This window comes from Beta vulgaris, chromosome 6 (assembly GCF_026745355.1).
Source record: "Beta vulgaris subsp. vulgaris cultivar EL10 chromosome 6, EL10.2, whole genome shotgun sequence".
Taxonomy (NCBI): domain Eukaryota; kingdom Viridiplantae; phylum Streptophyta; class Magnoliopsida; order Caryophyllales; family Amaranthaceae; genus Beta; species Beta vulgaris.
The window spans coordinates 58586636-58612728 of NC_079207.1; the positions used below are offsets into that span (position 1 = coordinate 58586636).

Genomic DNA, 26093 nt, shown 5'->3' on the forward strand with positions numbered 1-26093 from the left:
TGGACAAAGCCCCGTTCTCGGATGGAGCACATAAGGGACAGGGGTCTAATTCGCCGGGAAAAAGAGGCGTATGATTACTTTGCATCTGACTCCATCCCGGCCTTAAGAGGCAAGAAGAGGATACCGATTCCCAAGTACTGGCTTCCTGACACCAACTATGTCTTTACTAACACCGCATTGTCGGCCTTAGGCTTCTGCCAATCTGATCCATATGGTGTGTTTATGTTTCCGCTTTGAGTACTTATCTTTATTGTTATTTTCAAGGAAATGTACTAACTGTGATGGCTTTCCCTATTCTTCCTGTTTTCAGGCAGGGATTTTTTGATCCGCGAAGCTCTTCACGTCGATCATAAGTACCGGCCGTTTAGCAACATGCCTCCCAAACCTGCTCGTCGATTTGTTCCCATCCAGTTGCCAGCTGGCGGCGGCCGAGGAGGCCGAGGGGGCCGAGGAGGCCGGGGAGCTGACCGGAATTCTAGTCCTGAAGAGGACGTCAGGGACTCAATGCCCCTGGTGCAGCGTCAGGCTGGGATTTCCTCCCAGAAGAGGAAATTTGAGTCGACAAAAGAACAGCCACCGGCGAAGAAGCCGACTTCTAAGACCGGCACCAATACCGTGGCCTCTGCTTCTCTCAACCTACTTACCGGCCGAGTTGCCGAGGTTGGTAGCTCTTCGTTGCGGCCAAAGATCTACAAGCAACAGACCCTGCCGGAAATGGTGCCAGGGTTGGAGTCCTTTGCCAAGCCTAGGAAGGTGGGCTTCCTAAAGCAAAACCGGATTGATATGCCGGAGATCTAAAAGAAACGCTGGTCTCGCTCTCCGGTAAAGAATGGCGAGAAGTTCGATCCGAAGCTTAACGTTTTGGACGACGAATCGCTCCTCCTGGACCGTCCATTGGAGGGCGGGAATCTGGGATATCGTATTTTGAAGGATGTGCAGCTTAAATACGATATACCGGTGGACGAGGTGTATACGCTTGCCGCGACGCATGCGCACAATTTGGCCCTGGTAAGCTTTGAACTTTTACTTTTGCGACGAAGTATGTTATCGGTTTTTTTCCTTGTATTAACCTCTCTGTTGATTTGCCTTTTGCAGTCTGCCCAGTCCGGTAAAGAGCTTTGTGATTTCTACCGGTATTTTCAGACTTCGTATTTCAACGAAGTGAAGGATCACAAAGATCTGAAAAGCCGGATGGCCGCTAAGGAACAAGAGCTACTTCTGGCTAATACCGAGAAGAATGATGCTCTTGTAGCTGAGAGTAAGGCAGATGCCACTCTTACTAAGGTAGTGGAGGATCATTCCTTGGTCTTGTTCAACAAGGATGAAGAGATCCGGCTCCTCCGGGAGAAAATCACCGAGGCCAAGGAGAACGAGCGTGAGGCCGTTAAGGAGTACTAGAAGGGGATGGACTTCGTTTCTCGCCTACTGAACCGGTATAATGGCGGGTGGGCTGCGGCCATGAGGTGTGTCAGGCACACCTTCCCGGACTTCGACTGGCCCAAAATTGAAGACGCCCATTTACAGCGTGTTCATAGCTTGCCAGTTGAGGACAAAGTCTTGGACCTTGGTTTTACCGAGGCCGACATCGCCAATGCAGATCCCAGGACCGAGTTCGAGGAGGATCCGGAGACCGTCAACGATGCTGCTGACGTTGCCAACACTGCTATCGGTGGTGGCAAGTCGAAAGACCCAGTGCTAGTTGTTGACGGTTCTGAGGAAGAAGAGCGTGCTGAATAGATTTTTTGCTTCCTTCCTTACCCTTCTTGTACTGGGCCACCTTGTGGGTGGTGTGCTTTTTGCGATCATAACGTCTTTTTCCTTGGGCAGCCAAACTATCTTTACCGTTCTGTAAATCCGTTCTCCTTACCGGCCTGACATTCACTTCTTCCTTAAGGCTCTATAAAGTCTGCTGCCAGCAACTTATCCACTTCTTCCTTTATGGCTGCGTTCATTTCAGCAGAAAAGTTAAGCTTCTTCTGCTTTACCGGCCTGACATCTTCGTTCACATTCAACCGATGCACCATGAACTCTGGGTCAATGCCCGGCATTTCGTCTCCAGAGAAAGCGAATATGTCGGCATGGCCCCTCAGCAGAGAGATCAGGTTAACTTTAACTCCTTCTGCCAAATCGGCCCCAATCTTCACTGTTCTTTCCGGCCTTTCCTCTTCTAAGCTTATTTCTTCCGTCTCTCCTTCTTGGCTTGCCTCGAAGTTTTCCATAGACAAATCCTTCTTGGCTTTATTTTCCAGCCTTCTTCTTTTTCTTTCCGACGGCGGTGTATCGGCCGGGCGCTTGTGGTCAGAGTGTTTGAGCGCAGTGAGATAGCAAGCCCTTGCCGATTCCTGATTTCCCCTGAGTTTTTCGGGATTACCGTCACTGGAGGTGTAGACCATGGTAAGATGGTATGTTGAAACGACGGCCTGAGCGTCGTGAATCAGCGGTCTTCCGATAATGGCGTTGTACGCCGCTGGGACGTCAACAACGAGAAATTCCACCATGAGGTCCCTGGAATGGGTCCCTTCTCCCAACTTTTCTGCCAGCTTTATAGTCCCTTCTGGGACGATAGATGCTCCTGTTAAGCCGATAACCGGGTAAGAGACCGGTTTTAGGCATGCTTTATCGAAGCCCATTTTCTCAAATGTCTTTTTGTATAGGATGTTAGCAGAGCTTCCTCCGTCGACCAGTACGCGATGAACTATTGCGGTGGATATCTGTAGAGATACTACCAAAGGGTCATCATGGGGGTAGATGATCCCCTTGGCGTCTTTTGATGTGAAAGCTACGGACGACATCGAGGGAGGTGCCGGCCATTTCCTGGTGTTGTGATAGTTCACCTGGTGCCGAACTTCCTTTAGACTGGCCTTAGCCCCGTGGATGCTACCGCCTCTTGTCGGTCCTCCACTAATGACATGGATTTCAGTGATCCTGTCTTTTACCGGCCTTTTGTTGCTGTTCTCATCCTCTCTAGGGGGAGTTTTGCGATCGGCCTTTGCCTGGTACAAAGTAAAATAACCTCTCCTAATGAGGTCTTCGATCCCGTCCATAAGATCCCTGCAGTCGTCCGTCTTGTGACCGTAATCATCATGGAACTCGCACCATTTGGACTTATCTCTCCCTTGGTAGTACATTTTCTTTGGCATGCGCCATTTATCGTCCTTATTATGTAACACGAATATCCGAGCCCGGGATGTTGTCAGGGGAGTGTAATTGTTATATTTGTCCGGTCTGCCCTCAAAGCCCTTTTTCACAGAATTATTTTCTTCCCTTTTGCTGGAGGTGTCAGACTTCCTGTCCTTACGGTATTTATCATCCCGGTGCTCCCTGTCTCTTTCCTTATCCTTATCCTTATCCACTACTGCTGGCCTTTTAGCATTTGCCGCTTTGTCGAATTCTTCCCCCCTAATGAAGTCATTGTTGCTCAGGACATCTGTGAGACATGTCATTTTCTTCCGTCCCAGATAACTTCTGAAGGGGGTTCCTTCTCTTAATCCGGTCATGAGGGCTAAAACTGCCACCTCTTGCTGTAGGGTCGGGATCGTGACTGCTTCGTCATTAAAACGCCTTACATAGTCTCTCAGTCTTTCTTTCTCTACTTGCTTGATGGACATTAGCTCGCCGGTTGTTTTTTCGCGCCGCTTATTACTTACGAAATGCATCACAAACATGGATGTGAGCTGGCGGAAGTCAAAGACAGTTGCCGGAGGTATGCTCTTGAACCATGTCTGTCCCAGCCCTGCCAGAGTAGAGGGGAACACCTTACACCATACCGAATCCGTATCGGTATATAGCAACATGTGCCCTTCATAGACCGATATGTGGTCTTCCGGATCAGTTTTACCATCATACTTATAGGTCGGCATCTTAATCTTTTCCATGGGCTCTTGCAGAATAGCGGTGGAGATTGGCGAATTTCGCAAGGATACTAGTGCTCTGCGCCGGTATTCATTCCCCTTTCTTGGCTGAGAGGATTGTTGCTGGACCTCTGTATCTTGCGCTTCTTCCTCCTCTTCCTCCTCATTCCCCATATGCTCTGTGGGGGGTTTTGGAGTTAGGCACCTGGTCCTGGTCTTGCCAGTCTCGCTCTCCCTGGCGGCCCGTCCATAATGAGCGGAGTTTTCTCACTGGGCTGTGGGCTCTGCTCAGAGGACGCTTAGCCAGGGGACCGGTTGGTGGGGTGTTACTTGCCATTGCCTGGAGCACTTCAGCAGCACTCTTGAGCTGCTCAAGGGTAAAAATGTTCTGCAGGGCATGGAAGATGTCTTCTTGGGGGGTTTCAGGGGTTTTCTGTCCTTGTCCATAGGCGGCCAGCTTTGCTTTGCGGTCGGTAAGGGAGTTGAGAAACCTGGAGGAGGTCTCTCAACGGGAACATTGTTTTCATCGGTTTCCGGCATCCCAAATTGCTTATTAGGATCCATGGGGTATTGTTTGCAAGAAATGGCTTAGACTACAAGGTATTGTCTGCCCCTCCTTCTAGCGCCAATTGTTCCGGTATGGGACAAATTACAGGGTCTTGAACCGGTAAGTCTTTGTATTGAAGTGGGTTTGGATTCCTGCAAAAGAGAATACGTAAACTAGCCTCGGGGGTTGATCCGAGGAACGCCCCTCCGATGCCTAAGTCAGTATCTGGTAAAGCCGGTAACTCTCAAGTAGAATGTATTGGAATTCGTGTACGTACCTTATGACTCAGATCAACGGGGTTATTTATAGGGACCCGAGTAAGCCCATAATGGGATTAGGCTCGATATTTCCGGGAGATATCCCCAAGAATATTCCTTTAGGATATATTCTTATCTTGTATCAAAATTACATCTTTTAGGCTCGTCGGCGCTGGAGAAATTGATTGGATCATGCCCAAGCCCAGGACCATAGGCCCGTATAATGTTTAACAACTATTAGACCGGTATGACTGTGTCATCGGTTCCTTGTAAAGCGCTTAGACCACACAGGTTAAATTAGACCGGTATGGAACTTAATCAGCCCCCATACAAACATAATTTCATAAATTTAACATATTAGTTGAAAGCATATCCATTAATAACTATTTAACTGAACACTTAGTTACCGTACAACATCTAATATTAACTTAGATTATAAGCATTAGTGTCTATATAATTCAGATGTTATATTACTACTTAGTGCTACGTCATTCCGTTATCCCCATCAGTACCTTTTAAAAAAAAAATAATGTCAGGAGCTGAGGGTCGATGATATACTACTCTAACAACGTAAATTCATTTTTATTTATTTCATTTACAAACAAGGAGGAGAGAATAAGTAAACCATTTCAAAAATACATCATAGTATAACCATTACATTCTTTATCATGTTTATCGTCATAGATTGTTCTTATTGAATTGGTAACTTGGCGAGTAAAACAGAAGCCACGGAGAAGAGTGTTCCACCAACTTAAGGTGGCATAATACGGGAGCCAAGGGAGAATATTATCCCCCCACGCAGAATATGACATAACATAATGCAAGTGCCACTTGAGACTATTGTACCCTAATAGAAGGTGACATAACCGCCATATTACATAATGGAACATGCACAACCAACATAACATAATATTGCGAAAAACCGTCTTTCACTTTTATTTATCATTACATTTAAGCATCCTTCAGAATTCTTCATGGAGTATCATATTCTTTACATCTCATCCATAGCATTAACATACATCATCATCTTATAGAACTATTTCTTAACATCAGTAAAGCTCATATTTCATCACAAAATATTTAATATCCTACAATCCATGTATAAAAGAATCATAAACATTATCATAAAACATAATTAGAAGGAGGAAGCTAGTGTTGACAGTAAACGTTATCTGGACTCCTACTTAGCAATTTAGAGGCTTGTAATATCCTCTATCCTTTTTAATCTAGGTAAGAGTCGTGATATTAATAAATGTTGATTTACTTAACCTTTATGCCTTAGTATTAAATAGAGCTTATCATAGTCATAAGGTCCGTCTATTGTCATAAAAGGGTTCATGGTCATTGTTATCACTTAAGGTTACTAATTTCCTTTAGTTATAAGAAGGTCCAATAATAGTCATTATTATCTAAGTCAGTTGTTAACTTATTAAGATGACTCTTTAATCAACTAATAAATAGTAAAACTCTTTTAATTCCATTTTAGAATCATTGAACAATTATAATTATAATTCACATTCATATATAACTATTTCATAAGTAAATTGTTATATTTATATGTTTATAGACTATTATGTGAGTCCATAATAATTACCAATTAAGCAGTTATTATTAATTAAATAATCCATTGCTAAAATGAAGCCATTAATATTACAATATTATTATCTACTCACATTATACTATTAAATTAAATCAAGTTAAATAGACATTATAAGTAAATATGAGTATTAGTTAAGTAATATTATTATAGTTAATTATAGCTTATACTCAAATCATATAACTAGCAAAGGTTATTAGAAGTCTTTAATTAGTTAAATTGTAAACTCATATTAATTCTCTTAGCTTATATTTGGTATAGTTTAGTAAACAAAGTATTGAGTGCATAAACCATATTTAAGTCTAAGTTTTAAATTAACCTTATTTTGCCAGGCCAACATAACTAGGGGTGTGCACTGGTCCAATACCGGACAAGAACCAGTTGGACCGGGACCGGACTGGAAAAAATTATGGTCTGGTCCTGGACCTCTTTGACCGGAATTTTTTTTTTTCCAAAAACAAAATCTTTTTTTTTTATCTAAATATATTTGTCAATTATATACATTTGAAAAATTTATAGTTTTAATAATAATAATCCTAAAAGAATAAATAGTAGGTTTTAAGTTTCTAACGTTCTACCTTTTAAGTTTTTTTGAACATAATAGAAATTTCGGTCCAACCAGTCCGGACCAGAATTTTCCGGGTTTGGACCAGACCGGACTGGTCAACAGGAATATTCGGTGGACAGGGGACCTTACTAGAGGAATCTTCGGTCCGATCCGAACTAAATTTTGGTCCGAACCGGTTTGTGCACACCCCTAAACATACCAATGTCATGCCAAAATAATGTTGGATACCTTGTCAAAATTAAGCTAGTTTCTTTCTTCATATTAGGTAGTTTCTCGTAAAAAAAAAAATTTACAAGACAACTTTTCGTAAATCTCCAAAAAGTAATGCACTTAACATAGAGGTGATCATGGGCCGGGCCTAAAATTCGGGCCGAATTTTTGTGTCCAAAGCCCGCTATTTCGGGCCATAACGGACCGGGCCAAAAAATAGACTAAAAAGTCGTTTTTGGCTTGCCCAAAGCCAAAAAAAAATCCATCCGGGCCGGGCCAAAATGATCACCTCTAACTTAACATATGCGTATACATACTACTCCCTTCGATTTTTAATGTTCTGTGCAATTTCCTCATATGCATGATTTTCATTGTTCAATGCATTATGCTTTATTCTATTTTAGGACACTCTCTCTCCAATCTATTTTTATTTTTTTGACCCTATTTTCCTTTACTTTTTCCATCTTTCCCTATTTTTCCCCTTTTTACACACTCTCTCTCCAATATATTTTTGCTTTTTGACCCCGCTTACATTATAATAAATTAGCTTTTTATGCACGCGATGCGTGCGATGACATTTTTAGGCCTAATTATTACTCCCTCCGTCCCTAATTAGAGTGCCCATTTCTCCAATCCATGTTTACCAATGCACGTTTTATATTGTTAATATCTTTAATTTCATATTAGTAAAAAATTATAAAAGTTTGATTTTCTTAATGTACGTAATGAGACGAATCAAACAAGACCCCACATGACTATGTTTTTTCTTATATATTAGAAATATTTTTTGAGGGCTTTCTTTACCTTTGAATAGTGTCCAAAAAAGAAATGGGCACTCTATTAAGGGACGGAGGGAGTACTAAGTAGTAAACAAAAAGAAAATGCAAGTTAGTATTTTACGGTCACCTCCATTTTGTGAATAAGATTCTTTGAAATACAATCAAATAATACTACTTCTACATTCTGTTCTTTCTTTTGCAATCATTAACTCTTTGCATTTAAGTAGCATTACAGTATTACTCCCTTATTTAAACTCATCTCTATTGAACAAAAAAAAAATTGAGTCCATATTATCTATTACGTTGAATTTCCAATGCAACCATATTATAATTTGGCTAATTTATACTTTGATCTACACTTATATTTGAAACCCATATTATAATTTGGCTAATTTATACTTTGATCCACACTTGTATTTGAAACCCAAAATTTTGAGTGACGTGTTGTAGCCTGTAGGAACATCCTTCTAGAATTTTAACAAAAAAAATTTCACTACCTTTTCCACTACTTGGAAACATCAGTATAATTCCACTACTTTTGCTATTCATTTTCTCTCTCCTGTCACTACAAATCTACGAACCATATTTTCAAGGAACCTAGTTCATCAAACTATACACTATACAATAAGAAAATCAGCCTTTTCAAGTATTAAGCAAAGCAGTACCTCCCATTGCTCTCTCTCCGATAGCATGCAGCTTATAAGGAAGACAGATATCTATAAAGTGTTCAGTGATATGACTTTCCTACTGATTGAATCGCTTAAATGAATGAAAGGAAATGTTGCTTTTAGGAGAAATCTGCCCCCGTAAGAGGCGTTGCAAGCAAATAGTTTTTTGAAAAGCAGCGAAGCTTGTCTTGTAGAAAATAGAAAAGTTGTATTGTTGTTCGTAGAGGGGTCGCGGAAGAATATTGGGTTCGAGTCACTTACTGTTGAGGGTTTCTTTCCACTCTTGATAGCGAAAGAGAATCGAATTCTGACCTCTTGTTCACTGTCTTGCTATCCGAACTTGACGAGCAAGATCACGCTCGTGAAAATGCAAGATACCACTGCGGTAGATTCGACCGCGGAAGTCAAGAAATGCCGGTAGATAAAATGTATAACCATCGTAGGCGGAGGCCATTTCGATAAGCGTTTGCTCGTAACGAGCACGCTGTATGTTAGTGACAAAAATCTAGATTAATGAGCTATAGTCGGTAAGATGACGGAGCTTTTGCTCCGCGGGGACTACAATGTTAGCTGTTGAGGGTGCTAGGACATCACTCCTGGGTTTGTATGCTGCTATCTTTATGCTGATCTAATTCATCAAAAATCCATCAGCCGTATCAACCACTTTTGATGGAAGCAAACTAACTTCTTTTTCTTAGGTCGATTTTCTAACAAAGAAAGGTAATTTCTTAAATCAACTTCAGTTTTTTCTTGGGTTGATTTTCTATCATCCCAAAATTTAATCCGAAAAGTATGAATCAATTTCAGTTTTTTTTTTCCCTTGCCTAACATCTAAATTATGATTTCACAAACTTATATTTAAAATTTTCATCAGTCTCATATTTAAAATTATATTTGAGATAAAATTGTAAATTTTCATACACAATTTGATATTGGAATTTTTTTTTAAAAAAAAAATCGTTTCTTTTATCTTGTTTTCTGATTTAACATGAAAATGAATTAAATTTAAATTTTATAAAAGCCTTTTTTTTCCATTTCAAAATTTTACAGTTGTCTTGGTGCTTAATTTCACTATTTGTTTTCGCAAAATAATGTAATTTTTTTTTTTCTGAAAATGGTTTTAGCAAATTAATTTAATTTTTTTTTCTGAAAATCGATTTTTGCAAAAACCGTTCGCGAAAACTTTGATTTTGGTTTTTTTTTCAAAATTTGTTTGTGAAAATGGTTTTTTTGCAAAAGTTATGAGCAGAATTTTTAATATTAGAATTTAAAAAAAAAACTAAATTTGTTATAAATTTGTTACTTTTATCTTGTTCTCTCATTTCATGTGAAAATAAAGGTTAAATTTAAGTCCTTTTTAATTAATTGCTATCATCTCCCTTTTTCTATTAGTCGCTACATAACAATTACTATTGTTTTTTCAACTAATTTGAAATAACTTGGAAGATTAAAAGAATTATGTACCGTTTTGGAAGTTTGCAAATCACCGATTGACAAATGTGTGATATTCCCGTCGAAATTTTATGTTTTTTACAGATTTTTATGCATAGCGTGTATAGGTAAAGAATAATTTGTAAGTAAAATTTGTGAGTTCTTGAGAATAATGATTTGTAAGTGAATTTTGTGAATGTTTTTTTTATGTATTTACGCCCTACTATATTAGTTTTGGTTTGTAAGTTAATTTTTAGTTTTTTTGTTGAGTTTAGTGATTTGCGGGATTTCTTGAACGTGATTTAGAAAGGGATTTGTAAAGTTTCCTAACATAAGTGATTTGGGAGTGATGTTGAAATTTAATTTCCGGTAGCTTTGTTTGAATCCTCATTTTGGTATTGATATTATTTTTATAATTTAGTAAGGGAAAGGGGGGCAAAATAGCCAGTTTAAAAGAGGACACCATAGGTCTCCCCTTCCCTTATGTAATAGAGATTATTCCTAGTTTTCTCCCAAATAGTAAATGCACACAACATTAAAAATCGGAACGAGTACTTAGTTTCTCAACAAAAAAAAATCTAAAGAATAATATACCCGATCATTGCATGTCAGATCGGATTGAAAAATAAATATCATATTATAATCCTTACATTATATATATATTTTTTCAAATTTAAGGAGGATCATAAGATCTACAACCATTAAATGCTACTAAATATCGGAATTGCTAAGATTTTTTTAATCAGGAAATCTAAAATATTCGGATCAACATTTTATAACAATACAAGTCCATATTTTCTCTCCTCAATTTCACCATACAGGTCATCAAGTGCTGATGGATATGGACGCCAATATTGATATTTTTCAAGTACTCAAGTGGCTTTGGACAACTTGATGTGTTTGAAATTTCAACTATGGTAATTGTGGAGTAATGATATACCCATATGTGATATGGGGCCAATATCATGGCATTTAAGTAATTTTTATGACAAAAATAATGTTAAAAAATTATAATTTTTTAATTTTTTGATTTTTTATTTTTTGGGAGCTTGTTAGTTGAAATCTTATATCATATCAGCTAGCTATTAAATCATATCTGAACTACATCTAATCATATCAAGATCCGATATGTACAAAGTGTGCACATATCGGATATGGGCAAATACTTTCTCGGTCATTGTGTCGGCAACTACTCAACTTTATATGCTAAGATTTATTCATTGATGCTGACATACAGTACTAGAGTGTCAATTCAGTTCAACAATTCAACTATTATTATATTCAAATAGTTTAGTTAATATTAGTTTAATTTACAACAGTTAAAAAAATTAAAGTTCAGTTCAATTAACAAATTTCGCTTCAATTTTTTTCCTTTTCATTTCCAATAGTTGCAATTTAAATGAGTTTTATTCGAACAGTTAAACCACCCAAGTGACCCAACGGTCGAATCCATATCAGTCAAAATACGTTGCAATTATTTTTAGTTTTAGTTTAAATCGGTTTCAGTTCAGTTTTAGTTTAAATCGGTTTCAATTCAGTTTTAGTTTCAATGTGAATTAGTTCATTTAATTTAGTTGAATATTAAGTTAAGTTGATTGATAAACTTTTCCGTTTTTCACATTTATTTTCAGTTACAGTTTGTTTCAGTTCAGTTATACTTCAATTTTGATTTTTCATTTACAGTTTATTTCAATTTTAGTTCAACATTTTTACGATTACTTCCAGTCAGTTCAAATTTAAGTTGTTTTAGTTCAACCATCATTTCATTAATGAAACTGACGGCTCTATACAGGACCATATTTGATGCACTGACGCGAACTAGCTCCATGGAAAATTGTCATTACTATTTTTTGGTGCCAAAATTTTCAAGCCTCAATTGCTTATATATACATGTTGTCGTCGCCTTTTGATACCATCCAAATACAAGCGTTTGCTGTGAGTCAAGTCATGGCCTCTTCAAAGCGTTTTCTTGTTGGCATCATTTTTACCCTTCTTTTTCTCATTTCTTCTAAGGTCTCCGCTCGTCAGTTGGCTGATCCAAACTCGACTCAACATACCAGTGAGTTTCTTACCTGCCCAATTTTTATGCTTTTGAACAATATTCACATTCACTTATCACGTATAGGTATCATTGTTACCATCTAGTAATTGCATAATTTATGAGCGTCTACTATTTATGCTGTACACGCAGGCGAAGTATGTTTTGTTTTATCCTATCCCAAAAAAAAACACCTTACGCTACTTTTTATCACTTAATCATGCTTTTAAATGGGCTATGTAGTGAATTTGTATGGGATACCAAAATTGATCACTTGAATTTGTTTCGCAGAGTTGGTGAAGGAGTCTAAGCACGGCAGCACGAATGGGTTGCTGCATCCGACTGCTTATCCTGTTGATCCTCCAGGTTATGGTGATTACCCCGGGTATCCCCCACGGAGCCCAGGCAAAGCCTAACTACGCAGTTCCCGGAAGTCCAGGCGTTGTGTTTGTGTGGATAAGTCATAGATGCGAGTATTATTAAACTAGATATGGATTATGAGAGTGAATAAATGTTGAATAAAACTCTGAAAAGAAGGTGGGTACCTAAACTTGTACGTGTTTCTATGTAATGTTTTTCAAGTTTGTTTGGGATTATTATGTACGAAAAATCTGTTCCAAGTTCTATATATTCCCTCCGGTTTTTTTTAGATGTAACATTGGACTTTTCACATTTATCGAAGCACAACTTTGACCGATAATATCTCCAATTATATAAAAGTAAAAATTATAAAAAATATATATTTGGAAAGTGTATACCGTGACGAATCAAACAAGATCCCACATGACTATATTTTTTCTTATGTATAAATAACAATTAGTGGTCAAAGTGTATTGGATGAATAGTGCCCAAAGTCAATATGTTACATTTAAAAAAAACGGAGGGAGTATTAATTAGGAAAAATTGATTCTAATAATCCAACCTTTGGGCAGTTCGTTCAAAATAATCCAACCTTTTGATTATTATTTAATAATCTAACCTTTTAGGACAATTTGCAAATAATGCACCGTGACCTGTTGAAACAAGTAGGTGACCATTAGAATAGGTTAATTGCACACGTGTCTTGCTCTGATTTGTTGTGATCTAATTAATCAATGTTAATCTTAATTAAGATAACCAAACAACACCCCACCCCCACCACCATCACTGCCACTCCCAATAACTCCCATTTCAACCCACCACCACCACTGCCAACAACCCCCCCACCACCACACAACCGCAGTACCAACCACCAATGCCAACCGCATTTCACCCACACCACCACCACTGCCAACCGCATTTCACCCGCACCACCACCATAGCCAACAACCCCCATTTCACCCCACCCCAAACAACACCACCACTACACAATCGCAGTACCACAAAACCTTTTGCACAATCTGCCCCACCACCCCAATTCAAAATTGCAAGATGGGAGGCGTGGCATCAGCAAGAAGAAGAGAAAGAGAGAGATTCGAAGGGGGGGGGGGGAGGCGCTGCTGCGGGATTCGAAGGGGAATGTGAGGAAGCGAGAGGGGGATTCGAAGGGGATGCGGGGAGGGGGATTCGAAGGGGATGTGGGGGAGCGGGATGGGGAGGCGCTGCTGCGGGGGAGGGGGCTATGGGGGGGGGGGGGGTGCTCAAAGTAGGGGTAGAGGGTAGGGGAGGGGGGTTGCTCACAGTGGGGGTCGGGTAGTGGAAGGGAGGGGGTGCTAACAATGGGGTCAGGGGGCAGGGGAGGGGAGGGGGTGGTTGAAGTGATGAGTAAAGGGTGGTAAGGGGGAGGAAGAGAGATAGGGAGTGAGGGGTTAGAGAAAAAAAAAGAAATATGGAAAAAAAATTAATTTTACAACTTCAACAGGTTACCTGTTTCAGGGATCATTATGAGCAGATACAACTAAAAGGTCGGATTATTAAATAATAATCAAAAGGTTGGATTATTTTGAGCGAACGGCTCAAAGGTTGGATTATTAGAATCAATTTTTCCTATTGATTATATGATATGCCAAGAATTAATTAAATTTTATGGAAGGAAAAACTTCTCTCCGAAATGTTAGATCAAGTTAGACATGCAGAACACTTTTAATATTATAGAACTAGGTTTTTGACCCGTGCAAAAATGCACGGGAACTTTTTTGTTTAATAAGCATGTTTATATACCAACTACAGTAAAAGCATACAAAAGATTCTCTACGTCTACTTGATTTAATATAGGCTTATGTACTACTCGAAACTCAAATGAGTTTAACTTCTATACCATATTAAATTAATAAACTTTGAACGTGTATTGAAATACAGAATAATCCTATACATATTTAACCAAAAACAAAGCATCAATGATGCACTTTACAAGAAAGACAAAAAATGCTCCTTTATTTAATTATGAAGTTGTTTTGCAAATACATGACACTCTTAGGTTGTAGAAGACTTATTTTATATGTCATTAGCTGTAATATTAACATATCATGTTCTTTCTCACAAATCAGTATTATTATACACTTTCTACCCGTGACTTTAGAAATGACCACATGAAATTGGCTATGGTGAAAACCGAACTTGGGAGATAGTACAAACCCATATGTGATAGGGATAACTTTGACTTTTATTTATAGTCATTGCAAAACAAATTCAAGGAAATTTTGTTCCATTTGACAGAATGAGTGTCATACGGGTATAAATACCATATTACTCCCTTTCCTTGACATACTAGGCCCCCTTTAAATGATTCTCTAGGAAATACCAAATATATGTTTTCTACTATATATAGTTGATATAGGATCATTTCCCTTTCCCAGCTAAAAAACTAACGTGATTGATTTTCTTGTTGTTGGCTCCTTGAGCCACCCCGTGTCCTTGCCACCGCCTGATTGGTGATTTTTCCATCTTTTTATTCTCATTTTAGTATGTAGTCTCCTTTTATTTGGAGCCCCTTAGCTTGAACATGTCTATGACCTCGAAGATGAATGTTCGATTATCCATGTACCACAATTAACCAAATTTAGTAGAAGAAATACGCTACTCATCGGTACAAAATATGATTTGTTTTTGTAGAAAATTAAATAATTCATAATTTACGTTTAATATAAAAATGCACAAAATGAGATAGCCCGTGCAATAAAAAAAACTCAAACGGCATGAGATAAATACATCATGTTGATGTCGTTATTTGTATAATCCATGTTTTTTAAAGTCATTAATTTTACTAAACAAAATTATGGTTTTTCTTTAAAGAATTATAAGCGAATAACATAAAGAATTATGATTACCATAACTATCATAACTTACTAATAGAAAGTGGTCCTACTCGACCAAAATACACACTAAACCACACCTCTATTATGCAACTTAGTAAAATCAGAATTTAGCATATATTATTTTTCATATTGTTTTGCCCTACTCAATGTAAACCAACCTTAAATATAAACCACCCTCATCCCTTTAATTTTATTCCATAGCACCCCACTAATCATACAATTAACTTCAAATTGATAAAAATATTGACTTCAATTCATATACTTGACATTCATCTATCGCCCATCTCTAGAACAAAGGGGTATTATAGACATTTATTTAGTTCCACTATAAAAATCATGATCTAAATATATAGGTGTTAAAGAAATTTAACACGCCAAGTTTGGATTCGTCAATATTTAAACTTATAGTATGTTAATACGATTCGATATGTGTTTCAATAAATAATAACCAACCCATTTCTTTACATTTGAAAATTTCATGTGATGAATAGATCTAGTTCGATCTTGGTTATGCATTAGTTCTAGGTGATTATGCTCCACTTATGATGAAACTAATTTTAATTATGTTATAGTTTAACATATATTTATTGAGATATAAAGAGTTTCCTAATAACTTTCTTCATTCTTTAATATATCATAATTGCATAAATGGAATCTCCTAATCATTTACGGACTTTATTTAAGTTATCAAATAGTTACCTATTTTTCTTCTCATTGAGATCTAAAAATTCCTTAAATCTGAACCATAATGTTATGAGTTATCAACTGAACTTTCCTTTGATCTTTTTTGTTTTTTGACTAAAATTATCTTCATAATTTTTGTGTTCCTTCACCAAGTGATATCTACCATTTTGTTTGATGACTCAATTTTTTAGCTTCATTGAAAAATTCTCTAACTTCATACCATGTGGCTTCAAGGATTTTGTTTTAGATATAGAGATATTATAATTCAAAAAAAAATTAAATACATACTTTATTTAATGGTTGCGTACAAATTTAATAAATTTCAATAGTCATTATTAACATCCATTTCAACCAAAAATCACGATTTTCAAAATTATGAGTAGATAAAGGAAATGTTAACACAACAATCTATTATATTTATAAATGTGATCAATTATAATGAAAGTGGAAATAAGTTTTCAATAAATGATTCAAAGGAAATATAAGGTATACTTTTATAATACAAACTTTCTCTTTTCGTTTGCATACTATTGTGTATCATCTCCCGTCGTTTTATAGTTTTATTGTTTCAATAAAAGAAATCAAATTTTCAAAAACTTGCAAAATTTCATACTTTCATATATAATTTGCTTATCTGAGTTTATATTAAGTTATCTAAAATTATTTGACCTTATTAGTTCTTATTAGACTTTATTCAAACTTAGATGAACTTATTTAAATTTATTAGACCTTATAGAGTTTGTCAGACCTTATTAGGTTTAGTTTTGGAACTTTTGATGCAGAAATTTTAATTTATAAGGTCTTCAACTATCTATTTTTTGTGTGTTTTAAATGTCAGAATGTAAGCTGAATTATCACTTTGATTTTGCAAAGAATTGGTAGGATTTTGTATACTTATTTGTTAAATTGTTGTCTATGTTTATGCTATTGCTTAGTACCTGTAGAGTTAAGGAATAGGACTATAAGAAGTTCATATTAGTTGTAATTTTGGTTACTTACTATAGAACTTCATATAGATGAAACTCTAAGAATTGTTTTTTATCATTATTTTGCTTAGAACAAATAGCATAAAAGATTATGATAAACAAAATTGGTTTCCTACCAAGCATGATTAAGTAGATTTATTATAACCAGATGTAGTATGTTAAAAAAACTAAGGAAAAACGACCAAGGATGTTCAGCTTAATATCCAAATTAATTTAACATTGACGAACACACAATAAATACCCGGATCCAATAACACACAATTTAAATTAGAATTTTATGAATTATTAACTCTAATTATATAGACCAAATTATAAACTCAAATCATAATTCATACTATCATGATAAATTGAATTAGAATAAAAATGAAAATGATGCAAAACGAATTTCTTTTATATTTCTCTAATGGACTCTAAACAACATCTTCTCCTTTCACCAAACAACATTCAGTATGTTTATTTTAGTAGTCAAGACTCAAGAGGCATTTCACCTTCTCTTATTTACTCCTTCAACTCTCCTCCATTCCATCAAAGATCTTGAATTGTGTGCATTCTTTTGTTCTTCCACTATCTCTCTGTTCTTCCTCTGCAACTACAAACCCACTACTTTTTCTCTCATCCCCTTAGATCATAATTCATTTTATGGTGATGCGCTTACTCAAGTTGGTGGTGCTGCTAGCGATTTTGTTCTGCCACGGCTGTACATATGCATGTATTGCATGCGTTGCGCCAACCTGAGCTGATGTTGTATCGCCAACGATTTTTAGCTCTCTGATCTTCCTCTTACATTTGTATTGTGTTGCAAGTGAATTTTCATCCGTGAGATTATGAAATGTCGGTTGAGATTAGTTTCACCCTAAAATGTATCAAGATCTTCATCTTTTGGTTAAGATTTTCAGTTTTCGATGAGAATTTTGTTTTTCTTTTTCCATTATTCAAATTTGGTGCTTTTTTTACTCTACTATTTGGAAATCTACTTGCGGCCACTACCACCACCACTTTCGCCGCCATGCTTCTGCTCGTGTCTTTCTCTGTTCATGTCTTGCTCATTCATCTTTTTTATTGTATTTTCTCTCTCCTCTAAATTGGTATTTAGCTTGAAAATAATTCCATAACTGGTATTTATGAAAATAATAACAATGACCGCTAACATAATATTGGATTTGTTTCCTTAATTGATAAATGGTTGATTGATTCCTTTAGCTATTGTAATTAATATTATTTTCTTGATTGTTACACAATCGAAGGAATTAATTGATTATTGTTAAAATTATTTTTAGCAACGCCATATGGTATAAGCAAGAATTAGGTCGAAAAGTTGAGGGTGAAGGAGAACAGAGGAAGGTTGAGGTCTTGCCACTTAATTTGTTTTTTAAAATGATTTTATCCTTTATTTTTCGTGAATTTCTTTTCTCACTTGCTTAGTTTTGTCTCACTCTCTGCTTGGTTTGCACTTACCTCCCTCCCCTACTCCCCTTCTCTTGTATGTTCTCTCTCTCTCATTAATATCTTACTGTTCAAGTGCCAAATTCTCCCTATTTTTCCCCACAATTGTAGTTTTTGGACCCGTGCAGAATGTACGGGAATATTTTAGTGGATAATTTTTGTTTTGATTATTAAACAAATCATATAATCTATAATATAGAAGTTACAATGTTGCAATGCATAAAAATATATCACCAACTCATTAATAGATTTATTGGTTATCTTAGTTGGAAAAAAGTAATTATGATGAATCTTATCTAATCAAATGATTACCTTAAAATAAATACAAAAGATAAAAACAGACAATATCATAAAAGAAATCTACATAAATAAAGTAGGGAACTATTATGAGTACTTATTCAAACATTTTGAAACACTTCATCATATACCACGGTAGTGGTAAAAAAATTCCTTATATGAAAACATGATTAATTATATTACTTAATTAATATATTCTAACAATGAACTTGAAATTATTAGTGTGGCATCATATTATAAGTCATACTTGAACCATGTGCCATAAAGCTTGTAGATTATTAACAATTATGCCTTAAACTACCAATAATGAATGTATTATTTGACTACAAAAAAAATTGATAACAAATGTATTATCTGTGTTGAATACTAGTTTTGATAATGACAAAGAAACAAAGGAACAAACTAAGTAGTGAACTAATGAGTTATTTAAGTGTATGGTGTTTAAGGTATCAATAAAAGGAACTGGGAGAATACGAAGTCAAGGAAGAAGTCAAGAGAGGATTTCAAAGGTAGTAAAGAAGTTTCTATGTTGATACCGGAGCAAGCTTGGATCAAGAAGAATAGAAGCTAGGCGTTTTATTTTCTAGTTCCAATGTAAAGGAACAAAGAAAGAATGGTAAGGAACATGCAGTCTATTTGAGAATGAGAGTTTGTTCCTTCGTAAGGAACAAACTAAGTGGCACTAAGCGAATATGTTAAAGGAACTTAGTTAATAAAAGGAACTAGACTTAGGCGCAACTTATAACGGTTAAAAATATAATGAGTAAGTCATGCCTAAATTATAGGAAATTAGTTATACTTAATTTCAAATGATAAAATCAGTTTAAAAGAAAATCTGTTTAAGAGAAAGATTTTATTTTTCGGAAAATTAAGAAAACAAATATCCGGTTATTTAAAAGATTTTGTTTAAAAGATATTATTTTCTTAAAGATTAAAAATTAAGTTTTAAAGATAAAAGTATTTTTATAAAAACTGATTTTCGGATAAAACTCAAGAAACTCCTATTACTTAGGAGTAATGGCTGAAAAATATCCACGTTCATTTATAGTTCATGGGATCATGGGACATGATGTGAAACGTGTTCCTTAGGGGAAGGAACATCATGGGTTAATGGACTAAAACATGTACTCGAGTTTTAATCTCACGTTCTTCATGATTAACTCTATAAATATAGAAGTCTAGATAAGTTCCAAATGCTGACTAAGTAATTAAGTGAGTTTAACTAATTAAGTGTCAGTGCCTTCATTCTCTCATAATAGCCATTTCTTCTTTGCCTTCTTACTCTAATTCCACTAAGCTTATTTTCATCAATTGTATTTTGGTTTTTGGGGTAAGGGAACTTTGAGTGAAGTTCTGTAAGAGAGAGCTTTGAGTGAAGCTTGTATGTGTGAGAAAACTTCGAGTGAAGTTGAGAGGAACTGCTGTTAAGGGAACAGTGGCTCAGGAACTTGAGTTTAGGAACTCAAGGTGTGGCTCGAGTTAGAATTAGGTTGTAACAAAGTTGTTTGGCCTAATTAGTGAAAGTGTTGTGTTTAAAATCCCTAGTGGTCGAGGTTGTTTCTTCTTGTTGGGCCCAAGAAGTTTTTCCTCGTAAAAATCCCTTGTGTTCCTTTAGCTTGTTTATTCGTTTAAGTTTTAATTTCCGCAAAAAGTTACGTTTATTTCTACACCTACAATTCACCCCCCTCTTGTAGTGTTCCTTTAGCTTGTTAATTCACGTAATCTTTGATGAATCTGACAAACTTAATCCAAGCATACAGGTTGATGACTATGAGATAGGGTTAGCACAACCAAGCACAAGGAACGCAGATTCACAAGAAGAGGAAGAAGTGAAGGAGGAAAGGAATGAGGAATTTGAAAATAATGACATCAATGATGTTCCTGTTCCTCAAGCAGGAGAAGATGCTTCTGTTCCTCAAAATGAAGGAACTGAGTCCATTGAGGCTAACAAAGGAACAACTGAGCAGAGTTCCTCATCTACTCAAGGAACTCATGAAGAACAACATGTTCCTATAAGAGAGTTCCAACCAAAACCTTGGAGACAACAAAAGTCACATCCTGTGAAACTCATAATCAGCGACATATCCAAAGGTACGCAAACTAGATCTCAGTTAAGGAACTTTTGTGCATTTCATGCGTTCTTATCAATGATGGAACCAAGAAATCATGAGGAAGCCTTAACTGACTCTGATTGGATTACTGCAATGCAAGCTGAATTAAATGAGTTTGAAAGAAACAAGGTATGGCATCTAATTCCCTCATCTAAACAACAAAAGGTAATTGGCTTAAAATGGGTGTTTAGAAACAAACTAGATGAATATGGAACCATTGTAAGAAACAAAGCTAGACTTGTAGTAAAAGGTTATAATCAACAAGAAGGAATAATTATGAAGAAACCTTTGCTCCTGTAGCTAGATTAGAAGCCATTAGAATTTTAATTGCATTTGCTGCTTACATGGGATTTAAATTATATCAAATGGATGTTAAGTGTGCATTTTTAAATGGCTACCTAAACGAAGATGTATATGTTGAACAACCCCGGTTTTGAAAATAATAATCTCCCAAATCATGTCTACAAGCTTGATAAAGCTCTTTATGGGTTAAAACAAGCACCTAGATCATGGTATGAGAGATTATCAAAGTTCCTTTTAGAAAACAATTTTAAAAGAGGAAAGGTTGATAAAACCTTGTTCCTAAAATCTAAAGGAACTGATATTTTGCTTGTTCAAATATATGTTGATGACATCATATTCGGAGCTACTAATGAAATATTGTGCAAAGAATTCTCAAGTCTCATGAGCAATGAATTTGAAATGAGTATGATGGGTGAGTTAAATTTCTTTCTTGGACTACAAATCAAACAAACTGAAAAAGGTATAATTGTTCACCAACAAAAATACATAAAGGAACTATTAAAGAAATATGGCCTCGAAAATTCAAAGATAAATCACACTCCTATGGGAACTTCAACTAGATTAGATGAAGACTCCATAGGAACAAGTGTTGATCAAACAAAATATAGAGGAATGATTGGTTCACTTTTGTATCTAACTGCTAGTCGTCCAGACATAGCTTTCAGTGTTGGTTTGTGTGCTAGATTTCAAGCAAATCCAAAGGAGTCTCACCTCACTGCTGTGAAATTTAGATATCTTAAAGGAACAGATGATCTTGGACTCATACTATCCAAGAAGTGATACATTCGAACTAAAAGGATATGCAGATGCAGATTATGCTGGAGATCTTGTAAATAGGAAAAGCACCTCAGGTATGGCACAATTCCTTGGTCATAGTTTAGTTTCTTGGAGTACCAAGAAACAAAACACAGTTGCTTTATCCACTGCTGAAGCAGAATATGTAGCAGCTGCTGCATGTTGCTCTCAAATGCTTTGGATAAAACAACAACTTAGTGACTATGGAATAAACTTTGAATGTGTTCCTATATATTGTGACAATATAAGTGCTATAAGTATATATCTAAAGATCCAGTGCATCATTCTAGAGTAAAGCATATACATATTAGACATCACTTTTTAAGAGAAAATGTTGAAAAAGGTTTGATTAAACTTGAGTTTTGTCAAACAGACTATCAGATTGCTGATATCTAACTAAGCCTTTGCAAAGGATAGATATGAAAAATTAAGGCTTGAGTTAGGGTTAATAAAAATTAAGTGATTGTTCCTATGTCATTCCCCCATGTTTGAATCAATTTGAGTGACTTTGTGTGCTAAAAATAATTGTGTTTAAATTGCCTAAGACCATTACAAATTAATATGTTGCAAGACATAAACATGAACTCAAAGAAATTAAACAACTCACAAATGTCACATAATACTCCCCTTACTGTTCCTAAGGTTAAGAAACATGCATGATATGAAGGACATTGATATGTAGCATTAGTTGTTCCTATAGCACAAGTTCCTTAGCATTTATTTTCTTTCAAAAATTAAAATTCATAAAAACCAAAAATCCGAAAAATCCAAAATAAAATAAGGGGAACAGTTTAATTAAATCTTGGTTCTTATTATCTTTTCGTTTTCTCTTTTTATTTTTATTTTATTTTTTGCTTTATTTCTTTCCCGCGTGTCATAATTACTATTACATGCAAAACTTCCTTCTTAATTCATCTAAGAAACCGTGTTCCTCTCAACGCTTCATCTTCACCATAGCCGAAACCTCATCACACCCTTTGATACTCCATAAAAACCTCCAAACCTTCAAAATCATGGCAAAAACTTCAAGAAACTCTCCTTTTCCAAATCAAAAAAACAACACTTCAAAAATGGAAAATACTTCATCTCCAACCAAAACCCTTGAAACCGACATAATTCAAGAAAACCCCATAGAGGAACAGCAATTAGAATCTCCTAGAAGGAGTATGCGTAGAAGAAAATTGATTGGGGAAGACGATGAAGAAGAAACCCCGGAACAATCTCAGGGGAAGAAGAAGAAATCACCTGTTCCTTCCAAAGGAACTGTTTCTTCTCTTCCAAGAAAAGGGTCGAACGAAGTGAATCTAGGTATGTTTGGGTTTTTGCGTCGATTTAGAATGGGCAATAAATAGAATTTCTAGAATTAACCTCCATTCTAAAGGAACAAGGCATGGAATTCTTGTTTGAATTCGCCTTTAATAATGCTCTTGTTCCTCTAGCTATGGATGATTTGTGCAAATTTGTTAATACTAATGGAACTTGCACAACTGAGGTTAGAGGAAAGAAAATAAGGTTTAATCAAGCCATTTGGCAAAGTATGGGAAGTTCCTTGCAAAGGAACTGATTTGTATTTAAAGGAAAGGAACTGTTTCCTTTCCGAATTTTCCTCAAGACAAAATCTTAGAATATTTTGGAGGAACGCTGGCCAAAACAAACTTAACCATAACCTACTCTCTCCCCTTCACAAAGTCTATTTAATTGGTTTGGAGAGCACTCATTCCTCGAACTGAAAAGAGGAATGAAGTGGGTCTCTTGGATATGTGTTACATGTTTTGCTTGGACCACACATACAAATCAATTTCCCTTCCCTCTTCATTCAACACTTAACTCACTGTATTGAGAACAATTGTGTATTGGTACGGTGCCTTGATAACTTCTTTACTTCATCACTTTAAGTAAGACTTACGGTTGGACCACATAGGTCAAAAAGGGAACATCTTGAATGAGAAGACCCTAAATGGACTTGGCTTGTCTGTCCAAGAAGGTGTCTCATTCAAGGAGAATGGTTCCAGTTCCTCAGGAAAAGAAAACTGCCTAAACTGACTTAGAAGAAGATAATGAGTTATCTTGGATAACCCTGTTCCTAACCGGAGGAACGAAACCTAAGAGGCGCAAACACATTGCCATAAGCCTAAACCTCTGTTCCTAGAGAGTGAGGAAGAGCACTCGTAGAAAATTGCTCCAGTTCTGTTCCTTCCAACGAGGACTCTCCTTAGTCCTTTCGGATAATGAGGAACAGGACCCTCACTCTCAAGGAACCTACTCACCACCATCTCCAAATCTCTGTTCCTTTCACAAAATACCCTCCATTTCACCTTCATCCTTCTCTGTTCCTTCCATTTTGAGCAGTTGAAGGATGAAATAAAAGGCCAAATCCTTTTGCTTCCACCTCACACCACCATTTCTTCCTCCATTTATCACCCTTCACCTTCTGTTTCATTCCGGAACAGATGACCTTCCATCAACCCCTCCAGTTCCTTCACAAAATCCCCATCTGCCTCAGTTCCAAGGGTAAGGAACAGGAACTCCGGATGATGCAACTGGGTTAATGAGTTGCTTCCTGCCAACATATGATAAATTTTAAATCATCTTCATTGGACTTTGGATGCCAAAACTGATACAATGTAAGTCTTATGAAGAACTTGAGTGATACGTGGTTGCGCAACAAGAGAAGATGGACTCTATGGCTCGTGCCTTGGAGGAGTGAAGGAACAGGTTGGAATCAACATGGGGTGGTGATGAAAAATAGAGGATGTGGTGGAAGAAGAAGTTGTAGAGGAACACCATTCCCCTTCCCTTTCTTAGTTTTTTTGTTTTGTTGTTCCTGTTTCTTTAATCAAGGAACACAACTTTTGTTTACTCCTTTTTCTTTTCTTTCTTTGTTTTGTTATGGAACAAGTGCTATATAATCAATGACTTTTGCTATTATGTCTATGTTTCTAAATGATTTGCATAATTTCTTCCTTGGAATGGCTAGTATTATGTGATTGATGTTTGAGCAAGTTTACTCTTTGATTTTCTAACTTAACCACAATGGTGCTTGTATATTGGTCTTAAGGTGTTAAATCAATTCATCAATACATGCAAGTCTATTCTTTTTGAGGATGACAAAGGGGGAAAAGATTTAAGGAACAAACTGTACATAAACTGAAAAATGAAAATTGAAAAAAATTAAAAATGGATAAGGTAAATGAAAAATCAAAAATAGGTTAAGGTAAATGAAAAATCAAAATTCAGTTACTTACATAATTGTGTTTCATAATTGGGTTTAATTTTTCATTTTCTTCTTTATGTTTTTTTCATTATCATTCACTTATATTATTTGTTATTTTCCTTAGTTTGTACCTTTGTTGTCATCATCAAAAAGGGGGAAATTGTTGAACCCTAGTTTTGATAATGACAAAGAAACAAAGGAACAAACTAAGTAGTGAACTAATGATTTATTTAAGTGTATGGTGTTTAAGGTATCAATGAAAGGAACTGGGAGAATACGAAGTCAAGAAGAAGTCAAGAGAGGATTTCAAAGGCTAAGTAAAGAAGTTTCTATGTTGATACTGGAGCAAGCATTGGATCAAGAAAATAGAAGCTAGGCGTTTTATTTTCTAGTTCCAATGTAAAGGAACAAAGAAAGAATGGTAAGGAACGTGGCAGTTATTTGAGAATGAGAGTTTGTTCCTTGTAAGGAACAAACTAAGTGGCACTAACGAATATGTTAAAGGAACTTAGTTAATAAAAGGAACTAGACTTAGGCGTGCAACATTTAACGGTTAAAAATATATGAGTAAGTCATGCCTAAATTATAGGAAATTAGTTATATCTAATTTCAAATGATAAAATCAGTTTTAAAAAGAAAATCTGTTTAGAAGAAAGATTTTATTTTTCGGAAAATAAGAAAATAATATCCGGTTTTAGAAAGATTTTTTTAAAGATATTATTTTCTTAAAGATTAAAATTCAAGTTTTAAAGATAAAAAATTTTTATAAAACTGATTTTCGGATAAAGCTCAAGGAACTCCTATTACTTAGGAGTAATGGCTGAAAATATCCACGTTCATTTATAGTTCATGGGATCATGGGACATGATGTGAAACGTGTTCCTTAGGGGAAGGAACATCATGGGTTAATGGACTTAAACATGTACTCATTTAATCCCACGTTCTTCATGATTAACTCTATAAATATAGAAGTCTAGATAAGTTCCAAATGTGTCCGACTAAGTAATTAAGTGAGTTTAACTATTAAGTGCCAGTGCCTTCATTCTCTCATAATAGCCATTTGTTCTTTGCCTTCTTACTC

At 35.9% G+C, this 26093-nt stretch overlaps 1 protein-coding gene and 1 long non-coding RNA gene across 2 annotated transcripts; one reads left to right on the forward strand and one right to left on the reverse strand.

The window, feature by feature from the left end:
- Positions 1 to 1889: 1889 nt before the first annotated feature.
- LOC104897189 (uncharacterized) lies at positions 1890 to 4025 on the reverse strand. The gene has a single exon (XM_010684012.2). The coding sequence runs from the start codon at positions 4023 to 4025 to the stop codon at positions 1890 to 1892; it is 2136 nt and encodes a 711-aa protein (XP_010682314.2).
- A 7358-nt stretch (positions 4026 to 11383) lies between these two features.
- Positions 11384 to 12595, forward strand: LOC104897150 (uncharacterized). Its single transcript, XR_790584.3, has 2 exons — positions 11384 to 11967; positions 12238 to 12595. It is a non-coding gene; the product is annotated as an uncharacterized LOC104897150 (long non-coding RNA).
- Positions 12596 to 26093: the final 13498 nt, after the last annotated feature.